This window comes from Epinephelus lanceolatus, chromosome 10 (assembly GCF_041903045.1).
Source record: "Epinephelus lanceolatus isolate andai-2023 chromosome 10, ASM4190304v1, whole genome shotgun sequence".
NCBI classification, from domain to species: domain Eukaryota; kingdom Metazoa; phylum Chordata; class Actinopteri; order Perciformes; family Serranidae; genus Epinephelus; species Epinephelus lanceolatus.
The window spans coordinates 24974647-24991850 of record NC_135743.1 but is presented as its reverse complement, the minus strand read 5'-3'; the positions used below and the strand labels follow the sequence as shown (position 1 = coordinate 24991850).

Below are 17204 nucleotides of genomic sequence, written 5' to 3'. Positions count from 1 at the left end.
TAATTTTATTGTTATTTCCTGTATTTATGTGGCATTATACCTTTTTTCTTCTTACTAAATGTGCTAATTATTTATAGTGTACATTTATGTCATTTTCATTTCTGTCAGTGTGTTTTTTTTGCCTAGTGGGGCTATAGCAGTACATCATGTGTCCTGTGTCACATGACTTAAGTTGCACATCTGTTTCCAATGCATTTTACACCCTGATAAAGATTCTTTAGTCGAAAGGCATTGGTTATCCATGTATTAATAAACTGAACCAGCCACTCGTTTTTTATCTTTAAGTGGCTCTCTGTGACTCTCCTTGAAGAGCACCTGATTTTTTTTTACAACTAACTACACAATGCCTTAACCACCTTAACCCAGTGCAGCACTCCTTATTTTTTCCTGAATAACATGTTGGAATTCTTAATTTGGGCAGTGTTTCCCTTTAAGTAACAACTTTTATCAAGTCATTAATTCAAAAACCTGTTCACAGGTACGATTGGGCATCTAAATATAAGATATTCTCCTTAAAATCTATAGAAGTCTGTGGCTCTAAAAGAAGTAGTGCGCTATCAAAGACTTTTAAAAGTGAAAAGAGAACATTTTAAGACAGAAAATAACACTTAATTCTAACACTTGTGTTTCAACACTGTACCAACAACATCTTCACTCTCCACTGTTATCACAGCCTCTCTTGTTTGTGCTTAACTCTTTCCTCTGCCCCTCCACCTCCTCCCTCCCCTCAGAGGAGTAGTGCATCAGAGTCTGGTGTCTGTTCCTGGACGGGGCGTCCTGAAAGCGCAGGCCACAGTCTTCACACACATACAGGAGCCCCTCTCTGCTGCTGCCTGCGTTTGCTCCCTCTGACTGAGCTTTGGTAACATCACCAGGACGTGCAGCCGTCGACACAGACGACTCTCTGGAGTTTGGAGCTATGTGTGAGTTGGTGTCTGTGCTGTTGGATGTATTCAGCCCAACGCTGGTTGGAGGGAAAGTCCTGGGACGCCCAGGTGGATTAGCACTTCCTGCTGGTCCCCGATATGCATCCCCGGCTTCAGCCTCTCCAGCATGTTCAGGGGCCAGTCCATGGACCGTGCGGTAGTGGAAGCGAATCCCGGAGCGGTTGGAAAAGCCTTTCCCACAGAAGCTGCAGATGAAGGGCCTCTCTCCTGTGTGGATGCGCATGTGGATCTTCAGAGCACCTGACTGGGTGAAACACTTCCCACACTGGCTACAGGAGTAGGGCTTCTCTCCTGTGTGGGTCCTCTGATGGGCCCGGACCCCTGCCAGATGGGGAAACCCCCTGCCGCAAAATCCACAGGAGTATGGCCTCTCACCTGTGTGAATACGCCTGTGGATCTTCAGAGCCCCCGACTGACTAAAACTCTTCCCGCAGTCGGAGCAGGAGTAGGGCCGGGCGCCAGTGTGCACATTGAGGTGGATGCGGAGGTTGCTGTGTGAGTTGAAGGCCCTGCCGCACTCTGTGCAGAGGAAGCCGGATGGTTTGTGGGCATGCTCAGAGCGCTGATGCTGCAGCAGCTGGGACGGTCTAGAGAAAGAGGCAGAGCAGTGCATACAGGGATGCAGCGACAACACCGACGTCCTAGCTCTTTCCTCTTGCTGCTGAGTGTGTGTTTGTCTGTGCTGGTGGTGGCAGACCTGAGTACAGGTGGGAAAGGGGCGCTGGCAGGACAAGCAGGGAAAGGGTCCAGAGAGCTGTGGAGCATGAGAGCGGGCCAGCTGAGGGCAGGGTAGACAGGAGGTGATGGGACAGTGGTGGTGATGGAAATGATGATGGGCGTGAGCATGAGAGAATGGGGAGTCTGTGTCCTCCTGGTGACTCAGTATCTGGGTACAGGCTTGTAGGCTGCGATGGCAACACAAGCAGGGGAACATGGAGAGGTGGGACAGGGAGTTAGAGGACGGAGGAGTCTGATCTGGACTCTGAGTCCCTCTGTCTGCATCCTCCCTCTGCATTCCACCAGCCACCCTGGTTTCTTGCTCAGGCGAGGTGCTGCTTGGTTCAGTTGTGTCAGGTAAGCACATGCTGAGGCTCATTGGAGCCGTGCTGCTCAGGTCTTTGGGCTGGCATCCTGCATCCAAGTTTTGGGGTGTGGATTGTCTGGGTTTCAAAGTCTCAAAGGAAGGTGGAGATGTGGAGTAAGGGCAGCCAGGGCAGGTGCAGGCGTTATGCACATCTAGACATAAAAGAAATATGGATTACAATGACATTAACACAAGAAAGTGACTCAAACAATCTTCATGCTGAGCTCTCACCCTCTCTCCTTTCTCTGGCCTGTCCCTTCAGCTGTGATGCCCCGGGCTGGATGTACCGGCGTGGCTCCGCCTCTGACTTATCAGGGACAGGTCGAGGTTGTTGTAGAAGTTCAAGCGACGCACCTTTGAACCGCAGAGCATCACCTCCACCACCACCACCACCTCCACCTCCAGTAGCCACGCCCCATGCTGTGTTCAGCATCTCTGGCTGATCCTTCAAGGTGTTTCCAGATACGATGAGGTCACCAATGAACTGATGCATCTCCATCCAGGAGCACGGAGCACGCTGCGGGAAGTAAAAGGCGTAGTTACACAGTCTGGATGCATTTAGTGTGAGGATAACCAAAAGTCTATGTTACTGTGCGATGACAAGGAATTATAATGCGTCACGACTTTAGCTAAAAAAAACAAGTGATTTAAATAACGGGGTCGCTACTTACAATGTCGCTACACTTGTCTTTGTCCATGAAATTTAACAAACGCTGGTGATTTCCGGTTCAGCGTTAAACTAACGGTTTCAAAAATGTCACTTTACGGCTAAAAAACAACGTCTTTAACAAAAAATGTACGTTCTTTCATTTATTTATTATCATTATAACATCATTACATTTCCACTGTCGCCTACTCCCGTTAAAACATCTCGTCCCCTAGCAAACATTGTATTTCCGGGTTCTTACGTCACATGATGCGAGTTGTAGTCTTTTTATTTAATGCCTTTTTTTAACTTAAAAATATAATATTAATTTAAAAAACATATATAAACGAAACATTAAAAGATATTGTAATTATATATATATATATATATATATATATATATATATATATATATATATATTTTAAAACAAAACAAAAATATCTTTACGTTTTAAAACGTTGTTTGTAGGCTTATTTATATGCTTTTTATTTATTTATTTTAATAAACGTTACCCAACCTTCAGAAAACTTTCCCTTTAGATTTCTTTTCTTTTTTTTTAGGGAATGATAGATTAAAGAAACTACCAGCAAAATTGTTTTAAATCTGTGTATTTATACATTTAGAAAAATACAAGTCTCACACACAGATTAGTTTTTTAAAGCCTTTTGTTGACAGAAGTTTAAAAGTAAAGTTATAATGGTTTATATTACAGAAAACTAGCACCTATGACTGGCATTTAAAAAATAATTCAATTTAGACTGCAAGATGACAGTAAGAATATACCAGTTTGAAATTTCAGTTTTTGGAGTTGTGGTCTTTAAATCTCTGTACAGTTTGTTTTGATTTTTCTAATTTAAAACAAGTAATTACCTAAAATTAATTCACACATTTTATCGTTACAGTTGGACCATTATCATTATAACTACACACTGATTAGATGCAAGTGCACTTCACAGCAGATCTCCTGAGGAAAAACAGGATGTTCTACTGAGCTTTCTATTAGGATTTTCTGTGTAATGGTATGATCTGCTTAACTCTAAGTGAAAGCAGGATGTTGTTACTATTGTGCAGGAAATGTCAATTTTATTATCTTGGATCAAAGTAATCAGAGAAGTCTATTTTTCACTAAAATTCTTACCTGGCTGTAGATGTATGATTGTGTTTCTGACTTCCTGTTAAAGGAGACACAAGGCAACTTTTGGATTCAGAACAAAAGACGGACGTCAACAACATATGAAGTGATATTGCATTAAGGACAACTGTTTATTTGCCTTTAGTAAAAACATCAAAAGATACCTGCAGACTGTAAAGATTCAGCAAATGTAAATCACAAGGTGACATTATGTCATGTTAATGATCAGTACCATTATTTGCATTCATTAAATATTCAACATAGTACTAAAGGTCAAGGGTCTGTACACAAAAATGCAAATCATTTCAAGTTTTCAACTGAATATGAAGAAATCCAGTGTTTTACTTAACTTAATGCACATTAATAAACCTAAAGAATTAATTTCCCCCACACAAAAAGAAGTACATAAAGGTAGAAATCAGGAATATGTTTTAATGCTGTGGAAAATCCTGCATGATATTGCATAGGCTTCATGACAGTAACAGTACCATTTTTGCTCCGGTGGCCACAAGCTTTACCCAAAATGGAAATAAAACATATGCCATGATAAGAAAAGAGCTTGGAATGTTCTTAGTTACAGAAGAAACAAAAATATTTCTTATTCTAAACCAAAACTCATACACTCGACTGCTAGTCTAATCACTAGTTTTCCTTAAGAGTCTTTTCATAATAATGGATAAAGCAGAAAAACTAATTTTGTCATATAAGGGTGTGACGGTAGATACACTGATGAGACAGAAATATATACAATACAGAAGAGTATATGGTTCTGACTGCAGAATAACACCATATTTGGTTTACGTGGCTACGGGCAGGTGTGTTCTTTGCAGGATTTAGACACATCCTCCAGCAGGGACTGTGACCACTGATGGAATTTTATTCTCTTTTTTTTTTTTTTGCCCGCACTCAAAATGTTTATTTCTCTACATCAGCAGGGCGTGAAATATCCATCTCCATCTTTATTTCTTTATCTGTCAGCTGGCAAGATCTGGATGACATGGAATCAAGATCAGTGCCAGGAGACTGAGGCTCTTTCTTAATGTCTATCATTAGTCCAGAGAATGTTCTGTTAACTTTCACACCAGAGAGATCCATGGGATCCATGTTACACTGCTTCACTTCGGTATGTGTTGCTGTCTCTCCTGAATTTGTTTTGACAGTCATTTTGCTATTGCTGTTTTTAAATTCTTGTCTTTTAGTGCCATTAGCCTCTCCTGAGATCTCAAATTCTTCTGGCTCACTTTTAACAGGAGGAAGAGAAATGTCACTCAGAGCAGACTTAGATGATTTAGACTTCTTTGACAAATCCAGAGGTGTGTCCCATTCTGGATCCTGTTTGATCCCAGTTACCAAATCGAGGGGGGCATTCAGTAGTGCTCCAAGAGCAGCGTTCACTCCTAAATGTTCATTTGAAAAATGTGGGAGAGCCGCTTGAACCTGCATAGCTGAAACTGGTAGTGTGGGAGAGTTTGCAGATGGGAGTGTCAGGCCGTTGGCCTGAGTTGCACAGACAGGAAGAAACACGACAAGTTTAACACCTGGAGGCGGCTGTTTGTCGAGGGTTAGCTTCCATAATCCATCTGATGGACCAGAGCCAGAAGACACATCCCCTGTCACAAGTCCTGGACTAGGAGAATCCGTCACTGGTGCAACAGGGTTGTTTGAAACAGCAGCAGGCACAGCGGCTTTGTTGGTAGTATTTGATGAGTGTGGTTTTGCATTGACCCTGTTTGTCTCAGATGAGGAATTCTTTGAGGCCTGCCGTTTCTTGGGAGCACTCTAAGATGAGAAAGACAACAAAAACATCCCATTTTACTCAATGACAGATACAAAACACAAGTGTGACATGTCAGTGTAATGAAGCTGGAGAGGCCTATAATTAGCTTGAGATAGCTTACAATCACAGTTTAACTTTTAACATCACACCACAGTGCATTTACTAACAAGAGCAACGGCTTAGAGTAACATCGCCGGGTTTGCCTGCCACACGCCCACTCTGTAAACAAGGGCAAAACAAACCTACGCTGCATGCTGCTCCTAGGTCAGGGAGACTGTTGCTAACTTTGGTTAATGCTGGACAGCATTTCAAAGTGTGGTATTCAAACATCATTTTGATTCAAATTTGTAACATTAATACTAATTGTATGGAATTTTACCTTGATTAATCATGAAACCCAAAACCATTTCATCCCTTCTAGTTTGTAATCTCTTGTCATTTGCAGTTTGAGGCAGCTCCAAAATTTTAAGCCCCCTCCAATCAAACATGTTTTGCAACACTGTTATGTCACTTAGATATTTGCAGAATGATGCAGAGTTCGACTAGAAGGCTGCTTTTATGTGCACCTGCTGAAGCGAAGCATTTCTATGTGCTCACTATGTCCACTGTGTTTCCGTGGCACATACATGTGAGCAGGATTTTATGACATCATAATTAATTAGGAGGCAATTTGTTGTTTTGACGCAACTTACATTGAGACTTTTCAGTAAAGCAGTTGACCATCACATTCTGGGTTTTTCAATGAGGGAGGACTAGATGTAATTTTCAGCAATGTATAGACCGTTTCACTGATGCTCTGTTGCTCAGGCAACAGCTTTGGTCCCTGTGCACTTCCTGTCAGTTACTGCATTAACAAACATTCTAACAGGAAGTACCAAGGGACCCATTTAGAATGTTTATGTTGTCCAGTTTATTCTGTTGCTAGGGCAACAACGTTGGTCCCTGTTTACTTCCGGTCAGCTTCTGCATTAACATACATTCAAACAGGAAATACAAAGGGACCCACTTAGAATGTTTATGTTGTCCAGTTTGAAACGGTCTATACTGGGTGATTGAACTCTTTTGGGAGAAACTGTGGACACTGGACACAAATTATTATTCAAAATGGAGTATCTTTTTATGTCTTAACATATGACTCAAGGAGATCTTTAGATGCCAAATAAAAATTCTATTGACAGCCATTTTGTCAGAAAATAAAACCTAGAAGACAAACAGTAGGCAAACACTGATGGTGTAATCTCGTTAAACAGATATCTGCAAATGCCTGCAGAATCTGTAGTCAACGGGACAAGATTTGGTATCAGAAGTGTTGTAGTTTCCGTGTGTAGTTCAAGAAGTACTGACCAATCATGTTTGAGCTGGCTTTGGTTGCATGCAGGTAAACGTGTTGAGCAGAAGAGGTGGAACGCATTGACTGAAATGCAATCTTGGAACCCATCTGCTATCGTCTGATGATGATTCAGCTTTTTATTACTTAGTCAAAATGTTGTCTGGACCTGTCTCAAGTTGCCAGTCACATTGTAAACCAGTGGTTCCCATCTGGTCCAGCCACGGGGTCCAGATTTCTCCTTGCTCATAAGTTCAAGGTCCATGGGTTTAATACATTCATACTTGTGTTTGCCCATGTCATCGAGCTAGTTTGCTGTCTCTGTCAAGGCACTTCAAAGTAAAAGTCGTGTGCTGAAATTCACTGTACTTAAAAATAAAGTGTTTTTAAAAACTCAACATGTTTGCGAGTCACTTGTGGTCCACTCAGAATTGCAGCGTAACCCACTTTTAGACCATGACTCACCAGTTGGGAACCACTGCTGTAAACAATGACTGGCACATGGTAGAGGAAGTCTTGGGCCATCTAAACCGGAACCCCTGAAATACTGCCTGTTGCCCTCAGAGACTTATCATCGTCAGATGATAGCCAATGGCTTCCGAGATTGCTGATAGTGTGAATTTAGTCATTTCTTGTATCAAAATGTTTCTCCCCAGAAACCTACTCTTAAATTCTGGATGTTGGAGTTTCTGCTCTCACCTTCACTACGAGATGAACTGACTCAAGGGATTTTTATATCTCTGCGATTTCATTTTCATAGAAATTTGCATCATTCAAATTTTATTTTATCATGCTAAACTGAAACCAACGGCTGCATGGAAGGTGGGATATCAGTCTAAAGTGTAAACTTTGAAAGGTAACTTAACATCACTGGAGAATCTTGTTTTTCCTGCCTTCCAGTAATTTAACTTGTAAGCGTGTTGCAGTAATGTACAGGTGTACTCCAGGACACAGTGGATGACACTATTGGGTGTAAAGCGCTCTTCTTCCGTGTGCAGTCACAGGTTAAATGGACTTTAAGCTTTCAACTAGAGAGGGCAGAGATAGATAGCCTTTTTAACATGGTATTAAGTTACTCTTTTAAGAAAGTGGCAGCCAGTTTAAACTTAAACTGTACATCACTGTAATGCTTCACACTCACCGCAGGCTGAGGTGTTTGTCCACAGGTCTTGAGGTGGCTGTCATAGTTCTGCTGGTGAGGAAAGCCCAGTCCACAGCTTTGACAAAGGCAGGGCGACTTGCCTGCATGACCGCCCATGTGGGACATTAACAGCAAGGCCGACCGGAACCCCTTTCCACACTCAGCACATTTCAGCACCCTCTGGTGAGCCCCTGCATGTTTCTTTAGCTCTTCAGAAGTGTCAAACCTCTGTCCGCACTCCAAACATCTGATCTCGTCCCCTTTAGGCTCCTGATTGCCCCAGCACCCTGTGTCCTTTTTGTGCTGCTGGAAGTCCTCCTGACTGAGGAACTCTCTCAGACACGCCACACAGTGAATGCGTTCGGGCTCACACTTGTGTTGGCGGTACAGCTTTGCCAAGCGGAAGTGGCAGCGACATCGAACACAGGTATAAGGCAACAAACCAAGATGGGAGAAGCTGTGTTTCAGGAGAGCGTTCTTCTTGCTAAAGGTCTTCGTGCAGTCTGTGCATTTAAAATTGCAATGGCATACCCTCCTCCGATGGCGCATGAGAGATTTTGAAGAGGGGAAATGGCGGCCACATACTTCACATTCCACTTCCAGCCTACATTTCTGCGACTGCACATGGTATTCACACGCCTTCAAGGAAGTAAACACGCGTTTGCACAGGTCACACTCGTAAAACTCATTCTCAAAGTGAGTTCTGGACAGGTGGAAATTCAAATCTGCCTCTGACGCATAGCTCCTCATACACACACGGCACTGGAGACGAGTCACTTTGGTCTGGGCGTGCGTGCGCAGGTGGACACGGTAGTTGTAAATCTGGCAGAAGCGCTTTCCACATTCAGCACAGCAGTACGGGCGTGCTCCAGTGTGCAGGTTCATGTGGTCCTGGAGCTTAAATTTGGAGGGAAGCTGGAGATCACAGACACTGCAGCGGTAGTTGCCTGAATGACTTGACTCTGTGGAAAATTAAAAGTGAAAAAATAAAGTGATAAAAGTTGAGCTGTAAATTTAGCAGGCAGGAACAAATCTTAAAATGATTGACATTAAAAGTAATTAGATATAAACTGAAATATCAGTGTGCATTTAGTACGACCTTATATAGAATTTAAAAAAGTAAGGCTGGTTATATTTTTTTGTCATAGTAAGCAAACCCCATGAAAATACAAGAACAAATGTCTAAAGCAAGATTTATGGTTGCATAGACCCTACGCACGTCACCTATGTCATTGTGAGCATTTTTACTTGTGCGGTGGTGTGTCTGTGTCACTCTGCAGTTACACCTCCAAAACACTAGTCGGCGGTGGAGGTTTCTGTGAAGTGCTGTAAAGTTTAGTTGATTCAAAACACATTAAACATGGCTTAATAGAGACAATATCAAACACAAGTACACAAATTGGCTTCACTATAACTCAAACACTTGTGTTAACCCAGATGCATTTCCCTCACAAATACAACATGCTAACATTATTAGCGCCAACCTATGGCATTTTACGTTGTATAAATTAGCATAGCTACTAGCCATCTTTTCCTCTTCTCATATAAAACCAGGGACAACAGCGACATTTGACAAAGGTAACGGCACATAATTTGGCTCCATTATGACTTATTAGATTCACAGACAAAACAACTGTCATACTAAACACGTATCCAAAGAAATACAACATGCTAACGCTATTAGTGCAAGCCTATGGCATTTTACATGGTATACATTAGCCTAGCAATGAGCGGAGATTTCCTCTGCTCATATGGAACCTGGATAAATCCCAAAGTATAAATTCCTGAGGGATAAATTCCACACAAGTTTTAAAATGCTATTTTTTGGAGGCTTTACTGTCTTCACAATTTATTATTTCTTATCTGTGGGAAAAAAGTAAATAAAAGCTTTGTTTCCACTGAGGGAAATGGTGTCAGTATACAGAAACAGACAGGAGGTCTGCGTCACCTGACGCGTAGTTACAATTCTGGGGAGGTGCACGTCAGGCTAGGGCTACAGCGTTGATTCAACGCAGAAGTATAAATGAACTTTAAGTGTGTGAGTTTTCCCGCAGTGTCTGTTTTACTCATTCATTCTTAAAACAGGTTACAAATATATACTCTGTTTTTTGAGGCTAAAATTTCCAAAACAGCTAGGCATTGTAATTCTTAACAAACGTTAGTGAAACAACAGTAAACACAATGTTTGTTGGGGTCTATTTTCAGCAGTGGATGAATACACATTTGGAGCTCTAGGCGTGTTACCTGGCAGCAGGACAGTGTATGTGGGATTGAATCAAAGTAAACAACAATGCCCAGATCCACTGCAATAAAGGAACGTGTCACCAAGTGCAGCAGTTTGGTTTCTTTAAGTGTTTTTAGTCAGTTTTTGGAGGAAATTTTTGGTCTGTAGCGAAGAGACACTATGTCAGGAATCAGAGACAATACAAGACAATTGTTTGTTTCACCAGAATTGTTGACAATAAGAAACATATGTTTTAAAAAATTGGATATTACGTTATTCCAGCCAAACCTTCTGTGCTTGACAGACTGTAAACATTACACTACCATCTGCTTATGAGAGTCAAAATGAACGTGTCATACCATTGTTCAGTCCCTCCTCGTCCTCATCATAATCCTCTTCCTCATCAACCTCTTCCTCCTCATACACATCTGAAACCTCGCTGTCATCGGAGTCATCATCCACATCCTCCTGCATCTCTGCTGTATCCCCTTGTGCTGTGTCTCCATCATCATCACCAGCTTTATCTGCACTGTCACCCTGTTCAGTTACCAGCTGAGGGAGGTCTGCAGCTTCTGGATCGTTCCCTGTGAGCTCTGACACTTCAAGAGTCCCTCTGCCTTTCAGAGCTTGTTCATCTTGTAGACTCCGTGCAGGATTTCGAGGTGTACAGGCTTCTGACAGAGGTGATGAAACTGCTGTGGTTTGGTTGCTGTTTGAGGTTCGTTTGGGTGTATCTCTCACCGAGGTCTCCAGCGGCTGCACGACGTCCGTGTATCCCAACTCTGTTAGCTGGATGTCAATGGTGTACTCAATAGACATGGCTGCTGGCTGATGAGTCAGAGAGAGTAGTGAAACACAGGTGTTAAATGAGCATTAACACAAAGAGTTGTAAGTTAAAGTTCAAGACACAACGTGTATGTTTACGAATACAGGTACATTTGCAAACATTTCGCCTCACCTGTCGAGCGACTACATCTGTGGCTTTTCCTCCGGCTCTTCGTTTTCCGCTCTTATTTTCTGCAGAGCTTGCCAAACAAGTTCCCCATGGAAATTAATTCATGGCGCACCTTAATGCACCGTTGGCACCTCGTTCACCTGGTACCTGGTGGTGGCTCAGCGTGGCTTCACTACATGTAGACAATAAGCTCTACCCTCAGTGTTCGCTTTTTAACTCAGCGGAAATGAGACGCGAAATGTATACGGAAAGCACACAACAAACGCCTCAACACCATGTGAACACAGAGCGACAACAATTAGCCGATAAGCTAGCTGCAACCTGGCATAACCCGATCATAGAGGGGGGAAATGAGGAAAACAAATGAACCACCACAAGGAGCGGAAACGCGTGTGAGCACTCGAGCACACCTGCTGTCCAGGAGTGGTATTACATGACAGGACATTTATTTATATCAGCTGGGTACTTTAATTTAATGCTACTTGTTTGATGGGAAATATTGTGTTTTTTCTGATAAGGTTTTTTGTTATATGTACATAAAATAACACAATAGTATATCTAAAAGCTGCAACATTAAAATACTGCATGCACATTAGTACATTAATATAAAGTAATGAATTAATAAAACAGATATAATAGTAATAAAGCCTGACAGGTGTCATCATGCATAATGGGTAACTTTTTATATTTTATTTTAATTTTTAATTTAATTTTTTTGGTACTTTACAGACTAAAGAAATAAAATAAAATAGATTAAAATAAAAATAAAACTCCATCTTTGGTGCTGTGTGACATTATGATACTGTATGTACATTTGTACTTTCTTTACCGTCTTATCAAGGTACTCATTACAGTCCATTTTAACAAAGAAGCCCATTTTTTAAACTTTTAATTAATTTTTTGTAGGTAATACTCATATACTGTAATTATTACACAGTGATCAGTAAAAAAATATTGAAATAATCTAATAAAAGTCCACAGAATATTATGTGTTACATTATTTGATTATTAATACTGATTAATATTAGTAGTACTGTGTTTTGTCAATGTGGAGCCAATTATAATGGCCTAATACTGTCTACTACTGCTTTTATTTATACAAATATACCATATTTTATAAGATTATCATACATAGTTAAAATATTTATATGATATTAAATATTTAAAAGATTTAAGTAACTATAGCTCTAAAATCAAATGTTTGTTGGTAAAGAAAAACAAAACATCTTAATCGGGATTCTAGTAGAAGCAGAGAGTAGCAGACGTCATGAATCCCCAAGTACCAATAACTTAAAATAATGGTACTTGAGTGAATGTAATTAGTCAGCTTTTAACCACTGCAAGTGTCGGATGGCATGAACACAACCAGGCACTTGGAGCAAGTTTAAATAAAATGAATATGCCCTGTCCAAAAAACTGGCTTGGACAAAATGTGCAGCATTGAACTGTTACATTTCAGCTGCCCTGAGCTTCTCGCCGAGCAAACAGTTAATATTATAAATCTTGTGATCCTGAATTAGACGTGAGAACAAAGACAAAAAGGCAAGTTTTCTTCAGCAGCCTCCCTTAGGATGGCACGTTTTATTACATTTTTGCAATGTCCAGACACATTGCAGTGGGGAGAGAAACAATCCAATCAGTGAAAAACACATATTATACACAGTTCCTTATGGGACTCTAAGGCATTAAAGAGTCATGAGTTCCATTTAAGAAATGTCTAAGACATGAAACATTATTTTAATAAGTGAAAAATTAAAAGGAGTCTTTTTTTTTTACTGCAGACAATTCAGGATTATAGTGGATCATTTCTGCCCACACGTCAAACACTCCGCATTGAATCTGGAGCACTAAGCCAAAGTAAATTAATTTTAGCAAAACATAATCATGTTATTTTAAAATTCTTCCTCAATGAGACTTAATTTAGAAAGGAACATAATCAAAAATATTAAAAGGTAAAAAAAATGCACAATATGAACCAGAAGCTGTACATAACACATTTCTTTTGACAAACTGTCTAAACATTCAAACATAGTATCTCTACTAGGCGTCTAATTTGCTTCAAAATATGTACTTACCCAATTTGTTTAAAAAAATAAAAAATAAAAAAAAAATAAAACTTTTTTAAAACCACAGAGTGAGTTGAACTCAAGACACCACCAAGTAATAAATTCACACCACACGCATTTCACGCTTAAAAAAAAAAACTTAAACAAATCATTTAAAAGTTAATTAAAACAATTTTTTTTTTAAACAAATAAACTATGTTTTGTGGCAACGGTTGTAATAGATGGATTTAACATTTGGTTAGTCAATTTTGGAGATGTGTTTGTCAAAAATCAACATCAGCTCACATTCAAAACTCAACTTAAAATCCAAAACCTGCTAAAACTTCATTCTCAAAACCATTTAACTCATCTGAAACCATCAGCTGTAGCATCAGATCTCCAATGTTAAAAGAAAAAAAAAAAGGACAATTCTTGACTAAAATCTTCAAAAAACATACACTTTCTGCAAAGTCCACTTGTCTCAATTATCTCTTTGCACTCATGTTTTCAGGCTTTTCCTCCGGGTGGCTTTTTTGGTGAGCTTTCAAGGTGCGCTCACGACCAAAGCTCTTCCCGCAGGTTGGACAGGCAAAGCGACCCACGGCATGGGCCCGTGACATGTGGGCATCCAGCTGCTCAGGACGAGCAAAGCTCTCTTCACATTCTTCGCAGGGATGGGCTTTGCGCGGGGTGTGTTTCTCCTTCTTGTGAGCACGGAGCTGAATCAGGCCGGGGAATGTGAGGTCACATTCAGGACAGGGGTGTTGACGGGCCAGAGCAGCAGCATCTGCTTTCGGTTTCTTCTCCTTTGCTGGAGACTGACTATCATCCTCGGGACTCTTCTTGTCCTCGGTTTCTGATTTCCCTACTGCTTTAGAAGGACGGCCTCGCTTTGCTCCACCTGCTTTTCCCTTTTCCTCTGCCGGAGGTGCTGCTGGTTCTGATGTGCTGCTGGCCTTCACCGCCTCCTCGGGCACCTCTGCCTCATCCTTCTTTTTCCGCTTTCCCTTTTTCTCAGCAGCTGCCGCGTCTTCAGCTTTCATAGGCCGTCCACGTTTCTTGAGGGCTGAAGCACTGCCGTTGCATTGCTGACCTTCAGGGTATTTCTCCTGGTGAGCTGTGAGCTCTGTTTCTGTTTCAAAGCCCTGACCACACTTCTTACAGCGGTGGGTTTTCGAAGGATCCTCTGGCTGTTCTGCTGTCTCTACGTCTGGGCGGGGATGCTGGGTCAGGCGATGAGTACGCAACAGTCCAGCACTTCGGAAGGTTTCATTGCAATCTTTACATACCAACTGCTTCTCTGGACACACCTGTCTTCTATGGGTTGTGAGCTGTGAAGGTGAAAAGTAGAAAAACAGAAACAGAAACATTTAGCATGATTTAGAATGAGCTTGATTTTTGTTTTGCCATTCATTGTGTTCTTTAGTTTTACTAACGCCAGGGACCTTTATTTTCAAGCACAAACAACATACTTACTTCAGAGAACGTTTTAAAGCTCTCCTTGCAGTGAACACATTTGAAAGGCTTGTCGTCCTTGCTGTGTGTGGGCTGGTGCTGCGTCAGTTCCTCAGATGACAGAAATGTGCGGTCACACACATAGCACGTGAACAATGTGTTTCCCTGTGAAGAAATAAAAAAAGAGGGGTCAGACTTAGAGGACAAATTGTAACTTAAAGCTAGTGTGGGAAAATTGCTGGAAAATATTGGGTGCCTAAAACATAAGAAATTTGCTTTTTTAACTATTTAAGTTCTTTGAAACACAGATAATTAAGATGGAAGAGAAAAGGATGTTGGGTTGATAACAGACTGTGGTTATGAAAACCAGTCAGAAACACCAATGAAAAGTGTACAAGAAAAGAAAAAATGCAAGTGGCACAAATTGTTACCATTTCTAGTGACTGAATTTTATTATTATATTGTAAAGCTTACCTGCTGAAGCTGTTGCTTATACTCTTCCCGGTGGCTCTTCTTCATATGCCTCTCCTTGGCTTTGGCACTGCAGAACGTGATGAAGCACTGGAAACACTGCAGGTTTTCATGCTGGTCTAGAAGGGCAGCAGACCATGCAAAGAAAAAGTTAATCTTTCAGCAGCTCTCAGGTAACTGAGTTTAAGCTGTGACAATGATACCACTTACAGGATTGAACAGCCGGTGCAGGAGGCCCATTCAAAGTGATGGGTTTGTATGGTTCCGCTGGCTTTTCAGGGGGAACCTCTGGAGGCGGATCAGGCAATCCCCGTCCCATCACTATCTCCTCTATGTTCAAAATCTCAGAGTCCATCCTGCTGTACTGGGTGGTCTCAACAGGCACTCAAAACAACTTTCCTGTAAATAATAAATGAACAAGGAAGACAACATTAAGTTATATGTCACGTGTGAATAACAGCGGCTTGACTAACACCGGGAACATACCACTGTTATAACTTATCGTGCACATACCGTCAATTACGTTACGTTCAACATAAACGAACAGATAATATCCCTGCTAACGTTAATTAGACTGAGGTAATTGTAATACACTGGTTTATAGAGACCACGGCATGTTTAGCCTCGGGGTTGTTTATCTCCTAGTCCAGTTCCCCATAGCTAACACTCAAGTTTCGGCTCATCTTGGCTAACGTTACGCTACTGCCGTTAAGGCCGCTAGCTAAGCTAACTAGCTCCACGAGAGCCAACGAGAATCCGGCCACCCGTTAGCCGATTAAAATGCCTTAAAGTGTCTATCTGGTGAACAGTAGTCAATTTCAAAATAATGTTACTGCTTTAGTTTAACGCCTGTGCACGCTGACGATGCTAATTACAAAATACAAACCCGCCGAGCGCGCTAACGCTAGCTAGCTAGCTTGCAAGCTAACGTTACTGTTTAGCGCTAACAACACTGGCTGCCATTCAAAGAGGATCGAAGACTTTTCGTGCCTTTTAACATGTCAAGTCTTAACTCATTGTTCGGAGCTTACATACATCTGCTATGCATCAATATAGTGCACGTTGCCATATAAAACCATAGCAAACTATTTAAATAGCAAATGTAAAATTGACGTTTACGTTACCTCACCGCTTTTTGAAGGTAGTTTGACTGAAAGAGTTGACCCTAAAGAAGAACTACAGCGGATAGATAGGACACTTCCTGGTGTGTGGTTGTGATAGCCGTTGGCACAACTAAGATGGCTGCCGTGTGGTCTTCTTCGGTACTATGATGTTGGTGTTGATATAAAACTAAACATCCAGTTATAAAAAATGGACCAGCCAAGTCCTTCAGAGGCGAAAACAGAGAAGCATTTGCATCGTAGTGGGTGCAGGTAGAAACACAAACCTTTCATGGAAACAAAGCACATGAATTCTACAGTATAATAACACTATAGTGAAATATCCTGTTTCAAAATGTTACAACACCTGTTAATATACTGTATTAAATAATACAATCATTTTAAAAGACGCACAATAGGACAGGTTTATCTTTATGAACGTGGCTTTGAACAATTTGAACTTGCCTCCTTTTCTATTCAGTCTGATTCTATGGTTGATCTTCGTCACGTGACCCAAGACAACTCGTGAAAAGCTCATTTTCATTCACTGTAATGTCATTGTTTTGTTTACCTTCTTTTTAATAAAAAGAGGTGGGGCAAACTCATTGTTTTTGTTTATGTCTCTACAATGAAAGGAGTGTAAATAAGCTTACAAGCTTAAATTAAGCTTAAATAAGCTCCACAACATCTCTTTGTACAGTTTTCTCTAAAATGATATATATATATACTTTATAAGCTCACACCCCTGCAGCAGGGGTGTAAGCACCGTTGCTCATCGTTTATCAAACGCAGTAACTCACATCAACTCACATCATCTGTAACTTGTTGACATCAGTCTTGGAGAGAACACAGTTTACCTGACTGCTGTTCCTGCACGTCACTCTCATGACAAATAATAAA

At 41.1% G+C, this 17204-nt stretch overlaps 3 protein-coding genes across 4 annotated transcripts; all 3 read right to left on the bottom strand.

Annotated features, from left to right (window-relative positions):
* Positions 1 to 509: 509 nt before the first annotated feature.
* On the bottom strand, positions 510 to 2857 carry LOC117266335 (uncharacterized). Its single transcript, XM_033641477.2, has 3 exons — positions 2703 to 2857; positions 2263 to 2548; positions 510 to 2183 (listed from the first exon to the last, which is right to left on the bottom strand). Exons 1-3 carry the CDS (start codon positions 2727 to 2729, stop codon positions 652 to 654), a joined length of 1845 nt encoding a protein of 614 aa, XP_033497368.2. The 5' UTR covers positions 2730 to 2857; the 3' UTR covers positions 510 to 651.
* A 1831-nt stretch (positions 2858 to 4688) lies between these two features.
* Positions 4689 to 11598, bottom strand: LOC117266476 (uncharacterized). The gene is made up of 4 exons (XM_033641703.2): positions 11237 to 11598; positions 10638 to 11106; positions 8055 to 9016; positions 4689 to 5588 (listed from the first exon to the last, which is right to left on the bottom strand). The coding sequence occupies exons 2-4, from the start codon at positions 11095 to 11097 to the stop codon at positions 4725 to 4727; spliced, it is 2286 nt and encodes a 761-aa protein (XP_033497594.1). The 5' UTR covers positions 11098 to 11106; positions 11237 to 11598; the 3' UTR covers positions 4689 to 4724.
* Positions 11599 to 12780: 1182 nt separating this feature from the next.
* znf576.2 (zinc finger protein 576, tandem duplicate 2) lies at positions 12781 to 16479 on the bottom strand. Of its 2 annotated transcripts, none has more exons than XM_033639747.2 (5): positions 16329 to 16479; positions 15415 to 15603; positions 15208 to 15323; positions 14755 to 14898; positions 12781 to 14609 (listed from the first exon to the last, which is right to left on the bottom strand). In XM_033639747.2, exons 2-5 carry the CDS (start codon positions 15557 to 15559, stop codon positions 13764 to 13766), a joined length of 1251 nt encoding a protein of 416 aa, XP_033495638.1. In that variant the 5' UTR covers positions 15560 to 15603; positions 16329 to 16479; the 3' UTR covers positions 12781 to 13763. The 2 variants fall into 2 exon arrangements, with proteins under 2 accessions (XP_033495638.1, XP_033495639.1); XM_033639748.2 differs by having other exon boundaries at positions 16334 to 16355.
* Between the last annotated feature and the right edge of the window lie 725 nt (positions 16480 to 17204).